The following is a 27,272-nucleotide window of genomic DNA, read 5'->3' as shown; positions in this document are numbered from 1 at the left end:
AGTATGAGCAATTTGTAAATGTGAACACCTGTTGAATATACACGTGGAAAATTACCACATGTTCTTCCTGTGTACCCCACACTTCTGTGTATCTTTCAGAAGTATCTCCCTATACCAGCTGTTGGATTGTTAGATCACCGCATGCTTCTCACAGCACTGACTCGGGTCATGTGATACACAGAAGCAGAGGACGTAATTGAAGGTTGTCAAATAACTAGAACTGTTACACAATGTGTCATGAAATACCAGCAACACCACGATGTTACTGGCATTATTACAGTATCAGGTCACTTTGTACAAAACATATGTTTGGTGGGACAACTTACATAGGGTGTAACAGGGTATATAGTATGCAACAGGGAATATACAATGTAACAGGGTATATAGCATGTAACAGGGAAAAATACAATGTAACAGGGTATATAAACTGACGTCAAAAAGAAACTTTAGCAACTAAATGGTAACACGTGGTCGACCTGGCCGATGGCGATCAGCGGTGGTACCCGTTTGCTGTAGACGCGTCTGTAAATCATAAACAGTCCGTCGACTACAACCCATCGTCCTTGCGACTTCAGCTACGGACGTTCCCGTCTGCAACATGCCGATGGCACGTTCACGTTGCACATATGAAAGGCGTGGCATGAAAAATGGCCGTAAAGACTTTTGTTTTCATGTGTTTTTCTTTTTTTCGTTAATGAATGCTAACAAGTATGGCTGAAAACACATGCGGTATCATGGCCACGTGACGAGTTGCACGTGAAAAAACACTTTTGCCACAGTAGTGCTGTGCACATGATTTTGATCGATTCACCTGCACAAAAAACGGGTGTTACAATACGTGACGATTACTGTTTAAATACACAATAAGGGCCGACAATTATAACTGGTCAAAATGTTAAAAGTTTAGAATTGTGTAGTTTTTAATTTGGTTCAGAATACAATTGGAAAGGATATACAATATGATACAATATATACAATGTAACACATGGTATACAATATGACACAATATATACAATGTAACAATAGACATACAATGTAACACTAGACATACAATGTAACACTAGATATACAATATGACACAAGATATACAATGTATCACTAGAAATACAATATGACACAAGATATACAATGTAACACTAGATATACATCGTAGCACTAGATATACAATGTAACACTGAATACACAATGTAACAGGAAAGGCAATGTAACACTGGATATACAATATGACACAAGATATGCAATATGGCACAATATATACAATGTAACACTAGATATACAATATGACACAAGATATACAATATGACACAATATATACAATGTAACACTAGATATACAATATGACCCAAGACATACAATGTAACACTGAATACACAATGTAACATGAAAGACAATGTAACACTAGATATACAATATGACACAAGATATACAATGTAACACAATATATACAAAGTAAGACGGGATATACACTTTTTGTCATATGTGGAAATGTACAGTCACCTCCACACTTGTTCAGGTGTATTAATTAACTGCCAACAGGGGAATCAAATATACACTCTTCAAAAAAGGAAACGCATAGGTGTTTTGAGAATTCCAATTAGATTTATTCCCAGGAGTCGTCATAAAGACAATTCTTATGTTTGATACCCGTTAATCATATCATGTTTGTTGTGCACATATCAAGATGTTTTTTTGTAAACGATTATCAGCTAAAATGCAAAGGATGCACGGAAATTGCTTTCAGAAAAGTGTTCAGCACAATGCACGTGCAAAAGTTTGGACATAAGAGTAGAGACACTGACTATAAAAAAAACGTACAAAATTCATCAGTTCATTACGAAATTTTTGACGTGAACGTAGATCGAAAAATGACAAGATTAACTGCAGTTGACCGAAATATCGCCATTTGACGTCTAGAAGCAGTTGCCAGACACTTCAACCTTCACCGAAGCACCATATCTCGACTATGGCATCGATATACCGGCATTTATTCGACTCAAGATCATCCCAGAAGTGGAAGACCAAGAGTGACCACCCCTGCTCAGGATCGGTACATCCGGTTGCATCACCTTCTGAATTGATTTGCTACAGCAACGGACACTGCAGGACCTTGTATGCGAAGTATTTCTGACCAAACCATCAGAAATCGTCTGAGGGAAGTGGGAATTCGAGCGAGACGACCAAAAGTTGTCTTGCAACGTCTACATCGTCAACGAGGTGTCCAGTGGTGCAGGCATGGGATCTCAGGAACTGGCAATGCTTTTGGTTCAGCGATGAGTCACGTTTTCTTCTTCAACGACGGGATGGGAGACAACGTATATACCGACGTCGGCATGAAAGTTTTGCGTCGAACTGTGTTCGACAGTCAGACTGGTTTGGTAGAGGGGGTGTCATGGTCTGTGCAGCCATATCCTACACGGGTAGATCACAGTAAGTGGTTGTCCAGGGCAATCTTACAGCAAATCGATACATAGACCAAATGCTGCGGCATCACCTCCTCCCAACTTGGACCGCCTGAGGGAGCTGTTCCAACATGACAACGCTCGGCCCCACACAGCACGTGCAACAGTTAATTTCCTTGTTAATGAGAACATCAATGTCCTTCCATGGCCGCCTAAATCGCCTGATCTGAACTCGATTGAACATTTGTAGGACAAACTTGATCGACGCGTTCGTCAACGTCACCAACGTCCCCACTCACTGGCACAACTCGCCAACGCCTTACAGGAGGAACTGCGAAGAATTCCCCACGAAAGAATGCGACGACTTGTGCAATTTGTGCCAAGGAGGTGTCGAGCAGTGACGGCTGCAAGAGGTGGTGTGACCAGGTACTGACCATGACGCCCCCTTGTGGCTACACATGTGCAATGACTGAACTATATTTATGCTGACAATGACGACAATGCTTTTGTCGATCACCGTGTCTAATTTCATTAGATTGTGTTTACGCATATTCTGTGTAGATACTTTTACATCCGCTTAATAAATAACCTTATTTTTTTACTTTGCGTTTCTTTTTTTGAAGAGTGTATATTGCCTCACCAAAGATGGCCACATGACACAAGTTGCTGTTAGCTTTGACATTCAAATATTTCCTTCATAAATACTGAGGACTTTAAACTAATTCTAAATTCTATTGATTGCCGGAAAATATGATTTCATCAAAACAAAACAAAAAGATAGTTGAGCTTCAGATGTTTTCTGAACAAGGACATGCATTTCGAGAGAAAATAAGACCATGATCAAAGTGCAAATCAAGGTAAACAATTAGCATAAAACATAACATGTAACACCACAAAGAATCGGAGATGCATTTTGAGAGAATATAGGAGCAGAGTCAAAGTGCAAATTTCAAAATATATTGTACTGCAAAAAAACAACACATATGGCAGTCCCACTACCATCTACATATATGTTGCATAAAATATCATACTTTGGACAAAAATGGCTGAATAATGGTCATAAATATACTCGACGTGGTTGCTCTTACGCAAAGTAAGGTATCACCACTGTTGGACCAAGCATGTTAAGTTTCAGTTTTTACAAAGCCTACAGCACATTGTGAGAACATTAATGAGCATGGTCGAAATACTGAAAGCCAAATAATGGTCAAAATTTAAAATATCACAAAAAGAGAACTATGTATATACCAAATTTCATTTTTGTGACAACATTGGCCACAAGTGGTTTTCTTCATTATGGTCAGCATGGGGACCGGACGACATCCCTTTGGACAAATTGGTGAGAACAAGCCTGTCAAGTGTCAGGGCAAAGGTGGTTTTCATGGACAACATGGACACACTTCTCGCACTGCACCAAATTGCTTCAGAATATCAAACATTTCATCATCGTCTTGTTCTTCTGCGATATCAAGTGATGTTTTCTCACCATAACCTGTACTATTGATGTCAACTATGTTATGAGAGACAATGTACTCTACAATCTGAACATTGCCTCCCTCACAAGCCCTATGAAGGATGTTGTAACCATACGAATCCTCCACTGTCAGGTCACATCCTTTACTCACAAGTAGGTCAAACACTGCCTTGTGTCTCCCCGACACTGCCATCATCACTGGTGTTCTGCTGGCATAACCTGTACTGTTGATGTCAACTATGTTATGAGAGACAATGTACTCTACAATCTCTACATTGCCTCCCTCACAAGCCTTATGAAGGATGTTGTCACCATGCTTATCCTTCACTGTCATGGCACATCCTTTACTCACAAGTAGGTCAAACACTGCCTTGTGTCCCCAATATGCTGCTCTCAACACTGGTGTCTCTTGAAATGTATTTCTTCCATTGTAGCAGACTTTGTCTTGTGAAACAACAGATTTCACTATATCTACATTTCCTCCTGTGCAAGCGAAATGAAGGATGCTGTTTTCTTCGACATTCTTTACGGAGAGATCACACCCTTTACTCATCAGCGTAAACATGTCAGCATCCCCTCTCTCTGCTGCCCACATTGCTGCTGTTTTCCCATGTTTGTCCTGTACAAAGTGAACTCGTTTCTTCACAGACAAAACATACTCAGCCAGCTGGAGATTCCCTGTCTGAGCAGCAAAAAGTATCACATCATTCCCATAATTGTCCTGTCTGTGTACATCAGCTCCGACAACAATCAGGTGCTGACAGATGTCTGTGTGTCCACTGTATGCTGCCACCAACAGGGGTGTTCTCCTGTCTCTGTTCACAGCATTTATGTCAAACGTCCCTGATGACAGGAGATGCTCCACTATAGCCTGGTTACCTCCCTTGGATGCCAGATGTAGCAGTGTGTTCTTGTCAGTGTCTACAACAGACAGATCTCCTCCTGTGTTCAACAATGTGTCAAAAATGTGTTTATGTCCTCTCTTTACACAATACGACACAGGTGTTTGATTATATATGTCTGTCTCGTTTACATCCTTACATCCCACATCCTGTACAATACCCAAGTTTCCCCCTTCACTGGCGTAGTGGAGAACTCCACGTGTCATTTTATCCTTTAATGACAAGTCACACTGTTTTTTAGTTAGAAACTCAAACATGTGTCTGTGTCCTGCAGCTGCTGCTAACATCACTGGAGTCCTCCCGATGGCATCCCGCATGTCGATGTCAACCTTGCCCTTTGACAGGAGGAACTCTGCCAGCTCCACGTTCCCTGTTTCTGCTGCTGTGTGAAGCAGATAACTCGCCTCCCCAAGTAACATGTTGAGGCAGTCACCAACATGTCCACAAGAGAGTGTCTCAGACATACTGAAGCCCTCTGGAGAGATGTGCCAGTTCTGTGACAGAAGTAACTCAATCACATCTCTGTTGCCGCTGCATGCTGCAATCATCAGAGGTGTCTTTCCATACTGGCCTCTCTGGTTGATGTCAAACTGCTTCCTGGATATCAGATGGTCGACAATGTGGACACTACCGCCCTGACATGCCAGATGTGCGATAGTATCACCGTTATCATCAACACCATCCAGGTCACACTTCCCTTCATCTGCCAGATACTCATACAGCCGACCATGACCTTTCAGTGCAGCCATCATGACTGGTGTTCTCAAGTCCTGTCCTGGCAGATTCTTCCAGGTCTCCATGTGGGGAAGCAGTAACTTGGCAACATATGTATATCCCCTCAAACAGGCCGAATGGAGGGCAGAATTTCCGACTTTGTTCTTGATCAGAGACTCTGCATCATCTTTCAGTAAGCTGTTGACCATTTTTGCATTATTCCTGTCCACAGACATCATAAGAAGAGAGTTTCCATCAGCATCTGTATAGTCTGGTGTAATTGTGATATCTCCCCTCTGCAGTCCAATCAGCTGCTGTCGTAGATACAGGAAGGACTTGGTGTCATATAGTCTGATACAACAAGCCAGTCCTTCACTGACATGTACCTGTGACAGTTCCTGTTTCTGTAACACCTTCTGACACAGGTAATCAGTGCCAGACTGTAGGACCCAGTACAAGAAGCTCCCTGAATCAGTGGAAGAATCAGCTGTATCCTGTAAATGTAGAACATCCACAAAACCGTCCCCGAGCTGTGTCACGAACCCGTCTATGTTGTCTTCCCTGCTGAGAACTGGGTGAGAGAATGTGTGTCTGAACTTCCCTCTCCTCGTGTCTTCTACCAGCTGTGTCAGAAAAATGTCTTTGTTGTGTCTGGAGATGAAGATGGTTTTATCAGGTAAGTCTGTGAGAGATTGTTTGTTGTCAGTTTCATATAAAACTTTGCAGCGTTTCCATAGAGATCCAGGAAACATGTTGTCAACAACAAACACACAGGCGTCATATATGACAGGCTCTGTGAATCTAAAATTGTTGCCAGACTGACATAGATAGGTGGCACACAATGTGTGTAACTTGTCAGGAATATCACATGTTTTTACTCCAGGAAAGAGAGACTCAAACTCATCATCACTGTCATCACGTCCATAACCCCAATAATCACTTTCATCACTCTCATCACTTCCATCACTTTCATACTTATATCGATAGTTGTCTTTCACTTTGTTCCCTGAAACCAAAATATGAATTATTGCAGCCGAATAATCATCATTTGTAAGTAATCTTTCTATTTCTTTTCTGAAATGTGAGTGAGGATATGTGAAAAATGTTATGGGATCTATGGTAGATCTGTCTTGACAGAAGTGTTTCATGACCTTGGGGAAACCGACATATGAAGGAAGGTTAGCTATGATCTCCTCCCGTGTGTCTGATGGAATGCCTCTCTGCATCTGCAGCATCTGGGAATATTCCTGCTTTGTTCTGTCCCAGTTCTGTCTTCCTATCTGTGTTATGTCCATCTTTGGATTGAAGGCGTCTCGTTTGCAGGTCGGGTATATAATAACAACACGAACAAGCTTGTTGGTATTAATTTTGTTGCGTATCCCATCGACCAAGTTTAAACATCCCGAGGTATCTCCCATGTCATCAATCTCTTCCTTGTGTATCTCATCTCCCATGTCATCAATCTCTTCCTTGTGTATCTCATCTCCCATGTCATCAATCTCTTCCTTGTGTATCTCATCTCCCATGTCATCAATCTCTTCCTTGTGTATCTCATCTCCCATGTCATCAATCTCTTCCTTGTGTATCTCATCTCCCATCTCATCAACCACCACCAGTGTAGGTTTAGTTGCCTCGAATGCATCCCTTTTCAAGTCCTCCCATCTGCTGGAGAAGAATGTGATGTATCCTTGTTGCTGGTAGTCATAACACAGCATGTGTCCTATTGTGGTCTTACCTTCCCCAGGACCACCAGTCAGCATCACCAGGTTGTGTTGTTGTAGCTGGTCTCGGACTTCCTGGTAGGCAGCTGTCTTCACAAATGATCTCTCCCAATCTGAAACAAATATATCAAATGTTGAAAACTGAAGACAAAACTAACAACCTCAGACTGTGTACGTAAAAATAAGCATGTGTAAATAAATGCACAGTGATAATGATATTGATGATGTTTAACGTTGTGTCAGGATTATTATTATATAGCAATGTGCATGCACGTGTGAATTTGTGTGCGTGTGTGGCGGATTGTACTAGTCCAGACTAAAGCCAGTCCTCTCTGGTCTAGTGACGCGGCACTGCACCTCCCTGGACGACATGCTGACTGGGATACAGCTTATTGATTTATACATATATGATGAAGACACAATACAGTCACAGTTTGCTGCATTCTCGCACAATATTAAATAACGTCTAAAGTTTAAGACAATGATAGTGTTTTACATATACAATTAAAAACCATACCTAAAAATAAACATGTTCAATGGTTTTCCGAAGGGCACTCCATGAACACCTCAAATGTTATGTAAAAGCCAGTGACAAACTTCTGAATCCAATCATATAAACACCCCTACCATCAATGGCCAGAGGCTTGACCCCTGCTATCGGCCTTGGTCTGGTGATGGAGTGCTGCACCTCCATGTCAGAGCTGTAGGTGCTGGACAAATCCGAGTCGTCACTTTCTGTGGGACAGGACTTTTTGATTAATATAATGGAATTTTCCAAGTGACACCAGACACACAATAAAGTCACATTTTGCTGTTTCCTCTTTATAGATTTCACGTCCTAGTCTTAAGCAAATCATGGCGTCTTACATTTAATATTTACAACCATGCACTACTTATTATCTTTGTTTATGAGGAACTTCACCATACCACACATGAAACAAGAAAACAATTAGGTAGATTGCACTACATAACTTCCATAATCTACGCATTTCCTTATGGCTTTAGATTGTATTTGCTCTTGATACACCCCTTACCATCAAAGTCCAGATAATTTACCCCTGCTGCCCCCTGTGGCCTGGTTGTGGAGTGCTGCACCTCCCTGGGCGACATGCTGGCTTCTGTGGGATAGGGATTATATAATGGACATGCAATAAAGTCACATTTTCCTGTACTGTCTTGGTGTTTTTCATTTGATATTGACAACAATGCATAACTAAATATCTTTATAAATATATTGAACTGTTTTCCGAACTTTCCATTCTTTTCACCTGAATCAATTATTAACCTTAACAAAAAATAAAATAATTTAACATCCAAAACTGGCTCCCCCTGGAGATATCGCTGGGTGAGATAAAGCGATATCTACACAGTAGATATCGCTGCAACGAAATTGCATCACAATACCTTGCAGACCACTGTGACGTCATGTGTCACAATCAAATGACATCACTAATGGCTCTGCTACTGAAGCTGTTAGCAGTAAATTTACACTTAAGACACTGCTTATTACAGTCTACAAACTGAAAAAGTTGGATGAATGATGTTGGATGATAAATACAATATCACCCTTATATTTATCCTGACACAACACATTGGGGGTTATCCCTCACTACCTTCTTATCAACACTCGGCATAAGCTTGATATCCAGACAGATGGGCGGGGCTGATGCTGATTATGACGGGATTAGTATACTGACAGCATCAGTATCCAGTTCATGGTAACCAGATACGACAATATATTAACATTTATTTACCTTTCCAACAATGAATAACACATACAGATGTGAAAGATGTGGACGTGACTAAAGGAAATGACTCCTCCGACTGTCGGTGGAAGAAAAATGACTAAATTCGACTGGGACTACATGGAGGGAAAACGAAGGCTTCAAATCTCGTACATTTTATTTGCTTAATGACGAGAGTAGACAGAAACAATGGAAAGCATTCCCTCGTTGCTCTAGATGCAAGATATGCAATGACGTAAAACTTGTGCATCTCCGGTAACCACTGTGGCTCCCAAGGGGCCACGTTAATATCAGTCTAGCAGTCAGTAAGGCTGCCCTCACATCGTCATTGATATTCGTGACTCATCTATTGTTAAAGATGGTTAAGGAAATTTCTGCTATAAAATATATATGAGCACGTATTACCTGCCCACAATGAATAAAAGTCGGTCGTAATCGGCAATGATTTGTGCAAGAGTTTTCCTTTTCTGACGCCACCCATGACAAATGCACAATACCAAAATGAAATATTCACACATTGCATAAAGCAGTCGCCTCCTAGAAAGGTATCTGTAGTTATTGAGTGATTTAGGATTTAACGTCACATCGGCAATATTTCAGCCCTAATGTGACGAGTATCTGTGAAAGACTGGATCTTACAGAACATAAAACAACACGCGAAGGCGTATCCCTATCTGAGGAAAGTGAGGGATCAAGGGCAAATAACGCTCGATTGGTAACCAGGGGCAAGGTGCAGTCGGGGTAGAAGAAAAACATTTTGGGTTCTGAGTTATATTTTCGAAGTAAAGAAGGAACGTACAATGTGTTGTGTCAGGCTAAGCACGTTCCCCCTCCTGGTTTTATACATTTGTTCAAGTTGTTCCTTTAAAAATGTTTACAAATCCCAAAAAACGTCAATAGCAAAACAAAGCAAGTACAGGTTCTGATTAATGCATTTATGAAGCAGCAATTGATGCCATGTTGACTCTTTATGGCAGATAAGACAATTGAACCCGTAACACACGTTTGGACGATGGATTCTATTGTGCAAGAACATGTACCCATAATAAACAATCAGTATCTTTATGTTCAGTAGAAAAAACTCTTAAGGTTTTCCAAACTTCTGTGGGATAGGGATTATATAACGGACATGCAATAAAGACACATTTTCCTGTACTGTCATAGTGTTTTTACATTTGATATTGACAACTCTGCATAACTAAATATCTTTATAAATATATTGAATTGTCCATTCTTTTTCAACTAAATTAATTATTCACCTCAATCAAACATTATTATTTTATCATCCAAAGCTGGCTCCCACAGGAGATATTGCTTGGCTGAGATAAAGCCATAAAGTTGGAAGAATGATGTTCGATGATCAATAAAATCTCAGCCTTATATTTATCCTGACACGACACATTGGGTTAAGGAAATTTCTGCTATAAAATATATATGAGCATGTTTTACCTGCCCACAATGAATAAACGTCGGTCGTAATCGGCACTGGTTACAAACCAATATGATAAATGAACACGGAACATATTTGTGCAAGATTTTTCCTTTTCTGACACCACCCATGGCAAATGCACAATACCAAATAAAATATTCACACATTGAATAATGTAGGTACCTCCTAGAAAAGTATCTGTAGTGAGTGATTTAACGTCACATCGGCAATATTTCAGCCATATCGTGAACAACACATAAATAAGTGAAGGTGTATCGACGAGATGGAAAGTGAGGGATCAAGGGCAAATAACGCAAGAACAAACATTTTAAATAATTAAAATTAATAGCACAAGTCTGTTAAGCTGACGATCAGTGCATATACCAGTTACATAGTTTTCAAGTCATGGCCTGGAAACAAATCCTACCCCCGTTAGAATCTGTTTCCATGCAAATTAGCAAAAGGCACCTGTTGGGCTGACTCCATGAACACCTTCATCAGTTACTGTTTTGTAAAAGCCAATTACAAACTTCTGAATCCATTACGAGATATACCCCTACCATTAATGTCCAGATACTTGAGCCCTGTTGTCAGCCTTCGTCTGGTGATGGAGTGTTGGACCTCCCCGTCAGAGCTGTAGGTGCTGGACAAATCCGAGTGTTCACTCTCGGTGGACAACATGCTGACTTCTGTGGGATAGCGCTCTTTGATTCCTATCATGGAATACTTTCCCAGTGACACAAGAGTGTTGAATTGTCTTGGTATTCATGAATTCTCATGGAATTGACATTCATGTATTAAGTCAACCATCGTGTACTGACAGCAATGCATAACTAAATAGTATTGTTTGTGAGGTCCTCATCATACCTTGCATAGAATAAGGACACAACTTGGTGGTCTTCACTTCACATCTTTTATCTAGAAATCTCTCTATGACGTTAAAGTGTGTTCGCTCTCAGTCTCTAAAGGCTTGCATTTAATAAGAAAACAGTCAGTGTATTTACTGCACGTCTTTTATCTGTGTGTTTAGATTGTGTTCGCTCTCAGTCTCTACCTCATTGTTTGTATCCCTTTCCATGAAGGGAGCTGCCGGATTCTTCGTAGCCACTCAGTCCTTTCCATTCTGCATATATCATAATTCTGTATTTCATAAGTTCTTGGCCCCTGTTTGTCATAGAAGACAATTCCTCCAAAGAATCTCACTGCTACTTCCAGTACACACTTGTTCCCTTCGTCAGGAAGTCTATGGATTCCTATCTTGACGAGATCAGACGGTGGGTCACCAAATTCACCAGTAAAATATAACACACAAAGTTCCTCCTCTACCTTCCTGAAAAGAGCTTCCTTAAGTTCTTCTGGATTATTTACCTGAAAACCGACAAAATTGGGTACTTTAGTCTTGTAACCATTCTCCGTGACCTCTCTTTCCGCTACTCCCAAATAATATGACCCTCCACCAGAAACTTTAGACATGGACGTTATATTGTCCTTGAGTTTAAGATCTTCCCAAATATACTGCACATGAGCGATGGCAGTCTTTGGACGGAATTGTTTCAGTTCAATCTTCTGAGATTCTTGGTACAGCTGCAGCCTGTCTTGATCAATTCCCTTTAAATCAGGTGCACCACGTGATGCCTCGTGTCGAGAATGTGCGAGTAAGGAAACTAAATTCAACGTTGTTGGATTTGTGTTCTCACAGTCATTGCTTATCTTGGTGCTTACACTTGCCGTTGAAATTCCACATGTGCGAGCTACATCTATCAATAAAACATCTTCATAGTTTTCAAAGCCTGGTGTCTCATGCAACCATGTCGTGCGATAATTATCCACATAAGATGATCCACACTCAATCAGGTCCTGTAGAGTTTTGTCCACAAATTCATGGAAGTACTCAAGATACCTGTCTCCCTCCTTCTGTCCGTGTAGGTGAACCAGCAGTTGTCCCCCGTGCGTGTTCCTGAGAGCTGACACGTTCTTCTCTATGTCATGGAGGATCTTCTTCTTCCTCTTCTTGACCTCCTTATTCTTTCCTGGACCAGTGATGATGCTTCTGTCTGCGTGAACGAAAAAGCTGTGTGGACCAGTGACAATGCTTCCCTCTGGGTGACTGATAGAACTTTTTGGATCAGAGCTGTATTGTTTATATTCGACTTTAAGAGATGAGCACCGTTCACACGTACCTGAAAGTGTATAAATAAATTACAAATACAAATGCATCTTTATACAGTATGATAGCTTCAAAGAATGCAGTTATTAAAAAAGTAGCCTCGTATGTTCAAACGCTGAAACTACAATATTCACTGAGAAAGGCAAAATCATGTGAGGTTAATCACATGAAGTAAATCAAGCTGTTTCAGCTGTTTCTATGTTTAAAGATTTCTTTAATGAATCATATTTCTGAATGTATTCTTTCTTTCATAACATTCAAGTTAATCCCAATCTCACAATGGACATATATGCACACCTTTATCTTCATAGACAGCCTATAAATACGTACTTATAAGTTTGCCTGGAATAGATTTTGCATCTGTTCCCTACTGAGATGCTGTTGGCAAAATGTACATTGAGCTTTGTCATAGTCGAATGGCATGCATAGATGGATACGACACTCCTTGTTAGATACACTCCTTGAAAACATTACATTTTTCATTTTGGAATTTCAAATGCTTATAAAACAACAACATTTGTGCAAGCAAGTATTTATCGACTATTTCAAAATATCATGTTTGGACTTGCTTGTTCGAATTGAATGCAGAACTCAGGTGGAACTTTAGTCCTGGATAAACAGGCTAATTCAATTTTTATGACAGTTTTACAGAGCAGTTCTATTAATGCGATGTGGATGAAGTACGAGATTCCTTCTAATGATATGCTAGGCGTGATATACTTCTCACCCTGTGGATCCAGTGATTACTCTCACGAAAACATGTTAGTGTTCTGGAAGCCAATATTGTCAGATATATGGGGTGCCATGTCGTCTTAAACGGCGATTTTAACACCCTGACTTCTTGACTTCTCCATTTATATTAAGCATGACGACCCCAAACACATTCCAATTGATGAAGACCTCAAATATAACAGTGATGATACTATTTTACCAAACAAGATTGTGCTGTCAACTTTTCATTGTTTCCAAGTATGTGATCAAGTCAAGTCCACTCACTTTCCGGTGTCATTTTCTTTTACCGGTACCGTGAATGACCTAAATATTTGTTACAGTAAATTAAACCTAATATCCAAAAATATCCAGATGAAGTAAACGATAAATTCATGAACTGATCAATAAAAGTATATAGTGCATATAATCCTTCTTTAGATGTTTTGATAAACTGTGCTAGTGCATTTGAGAAAGACTTTAGTGTCATGGACTATACTTGTGTATCAGCAAAGGGACATAACTGGTTTGCATATTTAGGAGGCGCCAACTTTGTGCCTTCTTTTCGGCTAACAGTACAGCTGGCTGGGCGAATTACATCGACGCCTGGAAATATTACAAAGAGCTCTGTGAAATTAAAACAAATATTATCATTGGATGATCCATTGGTCAATTACTTGTCAAATGCTTTAACATCAAAAGACAGTAAATGATTTTAGTCTCTTATTAAGCTCGTTTATATCCCTAATAACATTTGCAAATGTGTGGACCTTATATTTTGAAAATCTGTTTGAAGCCAAAATGTATCGCCAGAGGAGAGCGACTTCTACCAGTATATTGTGTGAAGTTTGTTAATTCAATTATAGATTAGTTGATTGACTCAACTACAGACCTTTTTTTTTAATCTTGATCGAGAAGTTTCATGTGAAGAAATTTGTAATGTTATTCCTGAAATATTAAGTGGTACTGTACACATTTATTACGAGCTCTCTTTAATGCAATGTCAACATGTGTTTATACAGATCCATGGACAAGGGGTTTATTATACCTTTATATAAGAAAGGTGACAAGAATATGCCAACAAATTACGGGCCTCTTACATTAAGAGAGGTATCAGGTAAATATTTTCGGAGGTTACTTGTGACATGTTATGTGTCTAGAAGTGGTCATGTATCTAAATTAGGGACTTCTAATGTTAAGAGTAAGCTATTTCGTTTGATAATATGTATGCTAAATGTTTTTATTGTATATTTGGTGTCCGATAGTGATGTCTCTTTCTATCTTTTCTTTATGCTTAAAGGAAGAGGATGGCCAAAGGTATGTAGAGGTATTCTTAACATATTATGAAATTATTATAAATTAGTTTAAATATTTGAACATATCATTTGCTGACATCGTGGTATTTGTGGATATTACAGTGGTAGGCTTGCTGCAGAGGAGGTTGGATAGGTTATCTAACTGTTAAATAAATGGCAGCTAAAAGTAATGTGAAAAAGACTAATGGTATTTAGAAAGGCAGAAAATTGGAAAAGTTTGTTTTGGTTGGGACAGATTATACATACATCTTCATCTTCCTATCCCTTTTTTAACCTCATGTTGGTGGCATGTTGCCCAGACAACTCTCTCTGCATCAGTTGTGCAGGTTATGACAATTGTTTGACTTAATATTCATAACGCTATTAATCTACCGTACGAACATTTTTTTGCACATATTTGATGTCAAGGCTTTGCCAGTTTTAATGTATGATATTGAAGTTTGGAGCTTTTATTCCGTCACCAGCTATATCATGTGTTTATAACAATTGCTGTGAAGATATTTTGCACTTGCGCAGAACCACACCTAATATAGTAGCAAGAGGTGAGTTGGTCGTTTCTCTCTTAATGCTTGTCAGTATGTCAGGAAAATTAAGTAAGTTGTATAAGTTGTATCAGCAGCAAACTAGTATTTTAAAAAGTGTTTATAAATGTCAGTATTACATGGTTCGAATTTGGACTCAATTGTTTGCAACTCCTGGTTAGAAAGCTTGTACATAGGCTTTGGTATATATGGATGAACCAAGACGTGGGATGTATCAGGATGAACTTGTAAAGACAGGTGTATCGCTATAGATAATCAAATTAGGTTTAAAGATATTGCTCGTTTCGTTAAAATTGAAATGTACAGTCGTAAAAGGTTCGAAAATAATTTTGGTTACAGTGCCAGCCTATTGTATTCTGTAAAATTTGCGTGAAGTAGAAATCACTAAAAAGAGTTTGCTTGGATATTGTGTACAACTTCAAAGGAAGGACAAGGCCGTCATCAACAACCATGATCTACACACAACCCTTTACACTAGTTCTAACAGTTTGAAACACACACACACCTACATGTTTTTACCAAAGCGCATATCCGTGTGTAGTGTGAAGGTTGTTAAAGTTATTTATATATCCAATATATTTCATGGATAATTAACAGACAGAAAACTAATTTATAGCTGGGAACATTTAAAAGATTGATGTAAATAGTAGCTCAGGCCCATCAAGCACAACACATAGTGGCGCTTTAGACAGCAACAGAGTCCTACTCAAACGCTGCTCCACCCCGACAAACACCTACCAAGTTTCAAACATTTGGCTAACAAACTACAACATTATAATACAGGTGTTTTGCGAGTGTTTCAACCAAAGACAACTAGAGTGAATACATGCAATTCTTATATCCAACCCCACAACTACATGTCTGTTTCTTCTCGCCACGGACTGAATAATCGGGTAGTTATGAATGCAAAATAATAAAGACAGTGCTTTTGTGTTGGTGTGGATATGTTATTGCGCACAATAAAAGTGTACAATATTGGGGGCATAGTTGTTTTCTGTGTGTGTTGTCTTTTGCTCAGATTCGTAATGAAGCCAAATCGTTCCGAAAGCTTACTTCTGATTGGCCAAAGAACCTATACTGTATACTGCCATAGCAGGAGTCATCAAGGAATATGTGGTTATTTGGTTATGTGTAGGCTTCGAATAAAGGATAAAACTATCTTTGTCAAGGTCAGCTCTAAACACCGAATAGTATGCTACATCTTCGCAACATTCACATGCTAGTGGATATAAGACCCAAAGAGCAAAGTGACTTGTTTTCGTTTTGCTGATATCTACAATCTACTGCGATATTTTTACCCAGTGGTCTGTGGCGTCTGGCTAATCTAATCTTACAAAAAATCACAGAAAGGTTGTGATATCTACAATTACATTGTTTTTTAGATATTTTATTACAGCACTGAATGGGTGTGTTTCACCTTCTAAATTAAATGCCATGGGTGCACACTGTATATCACAGTAAGGCTGAAACTACTTACTTGTTGACAGAGTGATGTTATCATTTGAATCCTGTGACATGTTTTCCTTCTCTGTCTGCTTGGATGCTGTCGAATAGCCGAGGGTTCTTCATGGCAAGCTTCCCCATCTGTAATCAGAATTTGAATAACTTCATCGCTTTACAAGGCCACCGCTGTTATATGATAAGCATGAATAATATATAAAGTTTAAAACGTGTAATCATTCATTCATTCATTCATTCATTCATTCATTCATTCATTCATTCATTCATTCATTCATTCATTCATTCATTCATTCATTCATTCATTCATTCATCCTTTAATTCAATTATTCATTCATTCATTCATTCATTGATCCAACTTAGAAAAAGTGATTACTTCTTTACCCACAAGAACCAATCTTGTTTTTTTATCTTTGCTCTCGTCATGTCAATTGGAAGACACCTAAATTCATGAGCATGTGTAATCTTTAGTGTCACGGCATACCACAAAAAGTACCTAACCTGAGATGGACGTTCTTGTAACAAAGGCCTATACAGTGGGTAAACCGTCTGTGGGAATTGTGGTGTTGAGCTCCAAAGTGTAGATGACGTACACTGGTAAACCTGCAGGGAGAAAAGTGAAAGTTACTCAGCTAAATGTTGGTTGTGAGTATGACAGCAGGTAATCAGACATTAAACATGTGACCCATATCGTCCACATGCCTCACTAGTAATGGCCTGAACCCTAACTTCTTACAATGCTGCTGTGTGTGCAAAAGGTATGCAAAGACAAACTCAAATAAGGGCAACAAATAATTTTCAATAGTGATAATACAAGGTGTTCGGTAAAAAGCGAGCATATCCTACCAAAATACAACCATGTCAAATTTGGAATTATTCTCCAAACAATATTTTAAATGTTTTACTTCATCCTGATGTAACATCCTTCGAGCAAGACTTGTATGAAGGCTTTGAAATCTTCACAAAAAGAGTGTGATCGATTATACCTAACATTGTAGACACCAAAAGCTGGAATTGCTGTGTGCCTGTGGCTACTTGTACATGTCCGGACCTACTAAGATACCATGCCACAGTTTAACATGAATATCCCAATTAGACACAGTACACTGACTTCGAGCCGACTAGTACTTGTTTAGCCCCTTAATGCAAAGCCCCAGACAGGGTAGCAACAAGTACCATATTTTAACGTCTTTTGGTATAATGTGGCCGGGGATCGAACGCCGAACCTTCTGCGCTCCGGGCGGATGCTCTATCACTAGACGACGGAGGCGGTCGGAATATTGTTACACATGAAGGAAAAGTTGACTATTAGAAATATGAAGACATCCCACTTGTCATACAGTCTTACGGATAGTGTTATGTTACTCTGAATATTTAGGCATGAATGTTAATATGAGAGAGATGGGACATTTTCATTGGTCAGTGAAAGGTTTTTGTGTGTTGGACCGGTATCGAAAGACATGTGATCATTGATGTACCTGAAGCTTAAATTGAACTTCTTGGCCAAATGTCCTTGTTTTTTATTTTGTCAAACCGAGCAGAAATTCCGACTAATGTGCACGAAGAAACAGATCAGCATGCACAGGAAAAACATTGTGCCCATGTGGATGCCTGCTTCTTTCCCACATGTTTTACCCCCAAATGTTGTCAATGAGGAAGTCACATACTATTTTCTGAAACAAATTCAAATGACATTTACTTTAATGTTTGACAAATTGTCCTGTATCTTTATACACATAGATGTAATTATATATCTTTCAAATATTCTAAATACAAACAGCTAGCGTTATGTTCACGTCACTGGAATTCATAGGGGTGGATGTATATATCTATCCTTGTATGGAATTATTTAAGACTTTAGAATCCCGTACAAAACCCGAATGGACGAAATTGATAGTACTTTTGTGTGGTTTGGACATATATATTCTTCCCACATTTAACATGATGACTTTTATACGGAAACAAGGTAACTGTGCTTCATAGAAAGTAGTGTAAATGTTATGATATTTAAAATGGCAACTTATTATTTGGTCATTCGTCTCATTAACGTTATATCATAACAAATTCATTGACAAAACCCATACCTGGTAGAAAAGACAGAAGGACACGCCATGAAAGACGGAATGGGGGTGTAACAATGTCAACATCGTGTATGACCTTCATCTGCGTTGATTCATGATACAGGTGGCAGTGGCAGTGCATTGAAGACACCAGATGAGTGAAAACAGCATGGGAGATCTTGGTCCAACTTTGCATAACTGACCTGACACTACCTACCTGTAAGTGTTTTTTTAATAAGTACAAGTGTGTGAGTACCATGATCCGAACATGCACGCAAGCATCCAGCATCAAGTCGAGGAGATGTGTTCATGAATATGTATTGACAAATTAATTTCAGAATATATTTATTTTCATTGAACTTTATTTTGAAGCACTGTTATTCTATTTCCGGTAGTATTCGCAGTTATCTTCCAAAACCAGTAAAGACATTTTGATCACTTATCCTTTGAGATATCAAGTAGCGGTGGGTAATGTGGACATTCAGAAAATAAGAAATGCAAGAATAACTCATGAAGAGCCATGGTCAAAATGACACAGCCTTTAAAGGACACATCCAAATGCTTTCTGCAGTTAAGCATTTAAGGGACATTTTTTTTTATTTCTTGGCTTACGGTTTTCAAACTCATTTCAAAAGTGAGGTAGGTCAATTTGAAAAAGTAATAAAAGCTTCTCAGATTTTGTTTACTCGAATTTTGTTCTTAAATATTAGGTAGGTATAATAAAAATATTCTGGACACAGAATGAGTTCTTAACACAACTCATTTTTTCAAGAATATTTCATCATATTCTTTGCACTCAGCTTGTGCACAAATGGCAATATAACAATATTCATGTCATGGGTGCTATTTTGGCAGGATGGGCGACGATTAAGTCTTTCAACACCAGCCAACCAGAAGATTACTGCTGTGACAGTGAGTTCCAAGAGACTCTTGTGTTATAGATGAAGCCAACATTTATCAAGGAAATTATCTGCTTGTAAAACATCTTTGCTGCTACATGTTTGGCCAAACACTATGAAAGGTCTAATTAATCCTATTAATAAATATGAAAGTTGTGTGTATTACATTATTTAAATAATTCATTAACAACTTAATTAAGTTCGTTTTAATTAAAATAATGTAAGCTAACACATTCATTACGTCGAGATTAAGGACCAAAGAAGCGAGAATTTAACGATTTTTTGGCAAATATTAAATTTTATAGAACCCACTTACTTTTTTCTTTTTTAGTTTCATTGTTTACGTAATCGGACAATTATTTTAAAAAGAATTACAAATGATATCTGTTTTCACCCATTTCCCGATAATTCTAATAGTGGCCGTCCGCTCACTAACATGAGGAAATAGGTTTCACGATATCAAGCAACAAGGACTATTTTTTTTTTATGAAACACTTTAGTCAATATTTATGTAATTTTTTCATAGTGTATTTACATTATCTTGCACATCATTTCACACTAACAAATCATAATTAACCTGTACTATATGCCCTGTATACAGCAATCACGAAAAAACGACATGAATTGTTTCACAAATGTCCATGATCACCAGTATCATTAAATGAAGTGCAGCATATCGTGATTAGAATATAAAAACACTATTTTATAACACTGACAGTGATTATGAATACACAATGCCATTTAGAAAGTGGTCAAATGTAACAAATGTTATATTTGGGATAACACTTTTTTAGTAAATTACAGATTCTATTACTTTTTTTGGTTGAGTCCCGTCCGTGATTCGAACCCACACCTTACAGGGGGAGGCACCTAATCGCCAGCACACAAAGTCAGCGATCTAACCCACTCAGCCACCGAGTCTTCCACAAAAATGGAAGTCCGACAACTGGTAGTCTAGATCACGTACTTTGAGTACCCTCCTGACAAGTGTTAATTGGCACGGCTCCCATGGCCAAAAAGCTATGAATACACAATACCATTTAGAAAGGGGTCAAATGTAACTAAATGTAACTAAATGGCATTGTGTATTCATGAATGACACACCATAAAACTCATAAAGTGACATTGACGCCTCTAGATGACAAGCAGCATCTTTTGGACGATGGCATTGAATCACAACCCTATGTGCAAAGCAGTGTGAACTCACGTGGAAAGTAACATGAACTCTGCAATGAAATGGACACATGAAGAATAATATGTAGTGTCACACTACGGGCAAAAGAAACGCCACCAACCAATTTTCTGGTCTAAAAGAGAACAGACGCAAAACTTGGCAACAGGTGATGTTCTACAGAATTATTATTCAAAAACGATAACATAAAATGACAAGATAAAAGAAAACGTGTACTTAAAGTTCTGCAGACACGTTTATCATGCTGGGTGTTCAATCCTGAGAAAGTGCAATCCTGCTCACGTCCTATACTAGAATTACGATCACGATCCACGATCAGTCATGTCTGACAAGAGACCTCGATAATAGGAAAGAGTAGGTTCTTCCCAGCAGTCGGATATCTCAACCCCAAAACCCTTGTAAGCACGAGTCAAGGATTGGGTACACTCCGATTTCGTCTGAAACTGTTGTGGAATCTATGAAAAAATGTCTCTGGTTCGCCTGGTGGGATGGCTACGATGCTTCACAGACAGACCTTGCTCATGACAGCAGTGGAGTGACAACGTTTCAGGAAAATCTCGACTATTTATAATACTTTAGTCTTTCAGTAAATACAAAGTTATTTATTGGGAAATAGGCGTCTGCAGTTGGCCTTACTGCTGGTCGCTACAGGGACTGGTGTCAATAGCCATATTTCTTGCCTTCTACGGCATCACACCTAATCATTCGGAGAAAGATGAAGGTTGGTCGGGAATTATTAAAAGCTACAATTTTGTATTCGTGCATTGAACCAGAGGGTTGACAGTAAGATAAATAGATGTGTGTACCGTGATATGCTTCTGTTACATTCACCTTTGTGGTAGGCTGACTGCAGTATGTTGATGGTCATGAGACCGAGATGATTAGATAAGATGTAGACATTAACCTGAGACGGCTTTTGAAAACTTCCATCATCAAATCATCCAGTGTTAAGATCCTATCCTGTAGACCAAGAGCACAGTTCTTGCCTGTTGGTAGAATGTCTTGAAACAGAGTATTAGGAATTACTTCCTTCATTTCTGTATAAATGTCTTGCCATACCACATGACAGTACACTATCCAGTTAGGCGGCTTATCAACCATCACATCAGCATTCTGCAAGGCTCTTTTATTGAGATAGGTTTCTCAACTGCTGGTACCACCAATCATCAAAATAGTAGTGGGTCTTTGTAAAGGTAACAGACGTTCTGCTCGGTCTAGTGTCTTACGCGGTGAATCTGTCGTAGAATCTCTGGTCGGTCAGGACCGTATATATACGTGCTTATTTTTGTTTTTTTGTTTTGTTTGCTTGTTTTTTAGCGCCGCACTCAGCAATATTCCAGCTATACGGCGGCGGTCTGTAAATTATCGAGTCTGGACCGGAGTGCCAGACTGTCAGATTAACGGGTCTAAATAGCACTGATTTAATCGGTTCCAATCATTAGTGTCGGATGAAGCCGATTGTCGGATTAACAAGTGTCGGATAAACGAGACGTGACTGCACTTATTTTTGTTTTTTGTTTTGTTTGCTTGTTGTTTAATGCCGCACAGCTGTACGACAGCGGTTTGTAAATTATCGAGTCTGGACCAGACAATCCAGTGATTGATATCATGAGCATGGACCCACGCAATTGGGATACGATGACGTCTGACCGCCTCATCTCTCACGTCATTGATGGTTTTAAGATTAAATGTATGAGCTGGGATGGTCGAATTAACAACCGTTTGGGTCTGGGATCGGTTGAACTTAAACGTACGAACACTCCCGGATATATATAGTTCCTTTGAAGGGACCGTCGCCACTTATTTCTGGTCACGGCTTACGTGTCCTCCAGTGACTAGCTTCTGCTCCCATGCTTATTATACCTTCCAAAATATTGTGTCTCTTATTAAGTGCCAGTACGTCTCTTAAAACATCGTAATGTTTCAGCATATTTCACGCAATCGTCTGACAATACATAACAAAACTCCAAGGCTCAATTCCAACAACAATTTGAAGACATATACTACTCACGGCTTGCTAAGGACCACCACTTTAAGTGGTTTATAAAGATTAATAAACAAAAGTCCGTTGCCATGTGCCACACAATCCCAACAAACAACATGTGACCAATATCGACGGTCCAAATAAAAAAGTATTTTACCAAAACGGTCGAATATCCAGACAAGAAGTCTGGCATGGCGTTAAAGCAGTTTTAATAGCTGCTTCATCTGATCAAGATTCAGCTTGATTCCTGGACATTTGAACAGCCTCAGATGTCTCCAAGCCAAAAAACCTGATCTTGTCCTTTTTGATAAATCCAAAGAAATCATTTATATTATTGAATTTTCTGTCCCTTTTGACACTAATGTTATTGACAAGATTCAGGAAAAAGCATGGCAAATATGCAGACCTCACTTTAGAAAAGTCATGCGTGCATCCCAAGTACCAAGTTGTCTGACTCTCCATTGTTCTTGGTGCCTTCGACTCCCCATTGTTATCGGTGCCTTAGGTTTGGTACCTCCAAATCAGTTGACTGACATTGGGAGAGTACGCGGATTTGCTACCAGGAATATATCCCTTCTGACAACCTGGGTAATGCAGAAGGCTGCAGTGTTGCAGAGGCTTCACATTCTCCGAAAAGTTCTGGGTGGATTTGACTGGGCATCACTTCCTGGGAGAAGTCCCAGAAGTTCACTATCTGAGCTGCGTTTTTGTAGAGGGGACAAGGGCCCTGAGCTGATGAGGAGCCTAACCAGCCTGGCTGAGCCAGAATAACTGAAACCCTCTTTGCTGCATTTTTTTGTTTTAATCTGTGCATAATAATACTAATACTAATATTAATACTAATACTAATACTGATAATAATGAATTAAGTAATTCCTCCTCAGAGTTATGGATTAAACTGTTGAACCTTTTGATCTTAAAGTACAATAAATCATTCCGTTTTGGTGTATTTCAGGTCTGTTTATAGGGTTTGGGAAATACATAGACATAAGTGTTCGATCTTTTATAGCATTCATCAAAGCTGATTCCAATCTCACAATAGACACGTATGCTGACTGTGATCTTCGTGGACAGTATTTTTTCTGTGTGGGTTGTCTTGTTTTAGATGTAAAATGTATGTATGTACATGTGTAACGTGTCACTGCTTATAAAATTGCTGTACGTTTGATAGGGTGATCCCAGTAACACAGGTCTACTCTTCAAAACAAGAAACTTGACATAGATGTAAAACCACTTTTTGCCAAATATCTAAAATAATTACATTAAACGAGAACCAAATAAGTCAAAAAGAAAGATGATGGGTCTATAATTCGCGAAAACACATGCAAAGCACATAAACGTAGCATTTGGGGATCATGTTACAGCTCATCCAAACGCAACCGCCTGTAAAAAACGTGCAGCACAGGATCATGCATTTAGGCATGCAGGCCCCCCTGCTGAATGGTATAAAAATCCACATCAACGGCTGTTCATACAGTCCTTATAACGACAGTAGAGGCGGTGACAGAATGCTAAGACTGAATGCAGCTCAACGGAATAACGCCATTGGGAGATTACAAGCTGGAGCAACTCAGCAAGAAGTGGCCAGGCACTTTGACGTATCCAGACAGACAATCTCCGCACTGTTGACCCGATACAACAACACCAACAGAGTTGACGACAGACCAAGATCAGGAAGACCAAGGGTGACAACAGAGGCACAAGATCGATACACCCGGCTGCAACACCTCGGAGACCGCACTACCACAGCCACGTCTACAACCACACAGATCCCTTGGGTACGCAGAATATCAGATCAAACGGTACGCAACAGACTGAGGGGGGCTGGCCCTTTTGCACGAAGATTTGTTCGACGTCATGTATTGACCCTACGTCATCTGGCGGACCGTCTGCTTTGGTGCCAACAGAGTGTTAGATGGGCACGTGCAAGGTGGAGAGATAAATGTACTGTTTATTGACGAGTCCCGTTTCCTACTCACACGTGCTGATGCGCGCGCACGTGTCTACAGACGTCGGGTTGAACGTTACGCCCCCAACTGCGTGCAGCAGGTTGTCCCATTTGGCGGCGGGAGTGTCATGGTATGGGCCGGAATTCATCACGGTGGTAGGACGCCTCTCGTGCATGTGGCAGGTGCATTGACAGGTGTCCGTTACAGAGACTTGGTCCTACAGCCTTACGTTCTTCCTCACGTCAACGTTCATGGCGGACAGTTCCAGCAGGACAACGCTCGACCGCATATTGCACGTGTTTGTCAGGACTTCTTACAGCACAACAACATCCAGACATTACATTGGCCAGCCTGGTCAACAGATTTGTCCCCGGTGGAGCATCTGTGGGACGAGTTGGATCGACGCGTTCGCAGAAGGAATCCACCGCCCCAAACACTTCCGGCGCTTCTTGATGCACTTCAGCATGAATGGCAGCAGATCCAACAGCGTGGTATTGACAACTTGATTGCATCTATGGGTCGTCGGTGTCAAGCGGTGATTGATGCACGTGGTGGGCGCAAACGATACTGACATTTTCTGTACCCCTGTGACATTAACTGTATCGTGTACGTGTGTCTATCTAGGTGACACGATTAACGTTTTGAACATTGTGTACATTGATCTTTAAACAATGTTTCAATTATGGTTTCTGTGTCCTATTTTGAAACATTCGCATTAAATAACATTTTGAAAGTCAGTGTCAAGTTTCTTTTTCTGAAGAGTATATTTATTGGTGAACTACATACTTGAGATGGAACTTGGCATTGTCTAAGAGTCAGGCCGGGCCGGGCCAAGACGGGCCAAAGCGTTACTGGCTAATTACTTTATTATCGGCGATCATACCTACATATAAATGATGCAACATACACACATGACATTAATGAACAATCACCAAACAAAAAATTGCACCATAAATAAGTAATTCGGAGTAAATCGCTTGCAAACCAGAAAGTGGAGCTGTGTGTAAGCGTCACTAATCTTGGTAACATGTAAAAGAGAAATTTGACAGATCAAATACTTCTAGCTATCTCGATACAAATTTCCATCTGTCGGCATAGCGTTTATATTGATAGGAACGTACTATATATAAGTAAATACCACTTTATAATGTCACTGATAGTCGTATTTAAAGCAGACACGTTGGTTAAAGTAGACCTCTTCTCCCTATACTCTCAACAGTCACACAAGTGTTCGGTCCGACTTGGCCGGGGCTGTCAAATTCAACTTTAAACTCACATATGTATCATCAAATGGATTCACATCTAAAAACTAGTATAATATCTACCTAAATACTACTTTATAGTGTCTCAGATCGCTGTACATAAAGAAAAGAAGGGGAAATCAACTTTAAACACACAGATGTATCTGCAAATGTGTTTACATCTATAGATTAGTGTTATATCTACCTATATACCACTTTATAATGTCACGGTACATCGTTTTTAAAGAAAAAAAGGGGCTCAAAGTGAAGCATTTTTACTGTATTGTCTTAAGAAAATCTCTGTCAGAAGTGTTTGGTCACTTCTGACAGAGATTTTCTTAAGAAAACACAGTACACCGACTTTTCTTGGCCCGACTTTTAGGCAATCCCTGGTAGTGGTGTTGGACGCAACAGTGTAGAGACGCATATGGTATAGCTCACTTGGAATCACTGTTGAGGTACACATACACAGATAGCAAAACTTAAATTGCATCAACATTAAAGTGACTGGAGTTTTGATGACTGATATGCACACTACTGTTGTACACTTAGGCGGGCGTCTGCTGGTCATTAGTGCTGGCGTTATTAGTTGTTTCCCTCCCGTCTTCATGGTGTTCAAGTAAAATGTTGAGCTTTCAAACACATATTCACGTGAATGAATGCATTCTATGGCGTGGTTTCAAACAATATATCAGCAGTAAAAGAATCAGCTATACTCACCAGCTGTGACCAAACACTGCAAGAATCCAGGTCTAGTTCTAAATGTAGCACCGCATTACGCCAGTCGCAGCCTTTATACTGTTACCCTTCAGTAACAATATGTCACATGACCAGACCGGGTGAGCCCACCCCATATCGATACGAATACGTCATACGTCTGTGCAATTCAAAGGAGAAAGCACGTGATATTCAAGCGGCGACGGTAAGAGGGAAGAAATTCATTTTCTATAAAACCGGCATTTGGCCTTAATCTCATGTACTGGTCTGTACATAGGACAGTTTTCCACTTCACTGAAATATACGTGAACTATATATCATCTTATTTCTATGAGAATAGATAATTAGCTATTTTGTGGACTGGCGTTCAACTCACATAAGTGGCGGATTTATTTAATCTATAAGCAGGTGTTATTGCCTTGTCCCCAATACCTTTGTTGTGTAATTAATTCATTTCAGTTTATCAGTGTTATTTTCAACAATGTCCATGCAATTGCCTCAACAATAAGTTCCTCGTTAGCAGTTTAAATAGAAGAAACGTATTGACGCATGTAACCATCTTTGTGTCCCGAGATCGCTCAAAATCCTTATACTACCGCTACTGGTGACAGATGTTCGGCCCTGAAAAACATGCACGGTTTCACAAGAGGACATT

The 27,272-nt window shown here is 39.6% G+C and overlaps 2 protein-coding genes across 3 annotated transcripts in view; both read right to left on the bottom strand.

Annotated features, from left to right (window-relative positions):
* Positions 1-27,272, bottom strand: part of LOC124123574 (serine/threonine-protein phosphatase 6 regulatory ankyrin repeat subunit A-like) — a 407,486-nt gene that overhangs the window by 180,015 nt on the left and 200,199 nt on the right. The gene's annotated exons all lie outside the window — the stretch shown is intronic.
* Positions 631-26,684, bottom strand: LOC124122191. Its single transcript, XM_048395655.1, has 7 exons — positions 26,621-26,684; positions 17,077-17,178; positions 16,595-16,701; positions 10,945-12,564; positions 8,245-8,328; positions 7,838-7,945; positions 631-7,323 (listed from the first exon to the last, which is right to left on the bottom strand). Exons 4-7 carry the CDS (start codon positions 11,102-11,104, stop codon positions 3,779-3,781), a joined length of 3,897 nt encoding a protein of 1,298 aa, XP_048251612.1. The 5' UTR covers positions 11,105-12,564; positions 16,595-16,701; positions 17,077-17,178; positions 26,621-26,684; the 3' UTR covers positions 631-3,778.

The sequence above is a fragment of the Haliotis rufescens genome, unplaced genomic scaffold (genome assembly GCF_023055435.1).
Source record: "Haliotis rufescens isolate VD_foot unplaced genomic scaffold, xgHalRufe1.0.p SCAF_14, whole genome shotgun sequence".
Lineage (NCBI taxonomy): Eukaryota > Metazoa > Mollusca > Gastropoda > Lepetellida > Haliotidae > Haliotis > Haliotis rufescens.
The sequence above is the reverse complement of the archived record's forward strand: the minus strand, read 5'-3'. Positions and strand labels throughout refer to the sequence as shown.

Excerpts from the sequence above, each read along its gene's own strand:
- LOC124122191 (XM_048395655.1), bottom strand. The coding sequence starts at position 11,104 with ATGATAGGAATCAAAGAGCGCTATCCCACAGAAGTCAGCATGTTGTCC. Across the intron at positions 7,946-8,244 it reads AAATTATCTGGACTTTGATG|AAAGTGACGACTCGGATTTG; the intron begins GTAAGGGGTGTA and ends CCTGTCCCACAG. Across the intron at positions 7,324-7,837 it reads CAAGCCTCTGGCCATTGATG|ATTGGGAGAGATCATTTGTG; the intron begins GTAGGGGTGTTT and ends TATTTGTTTCAG.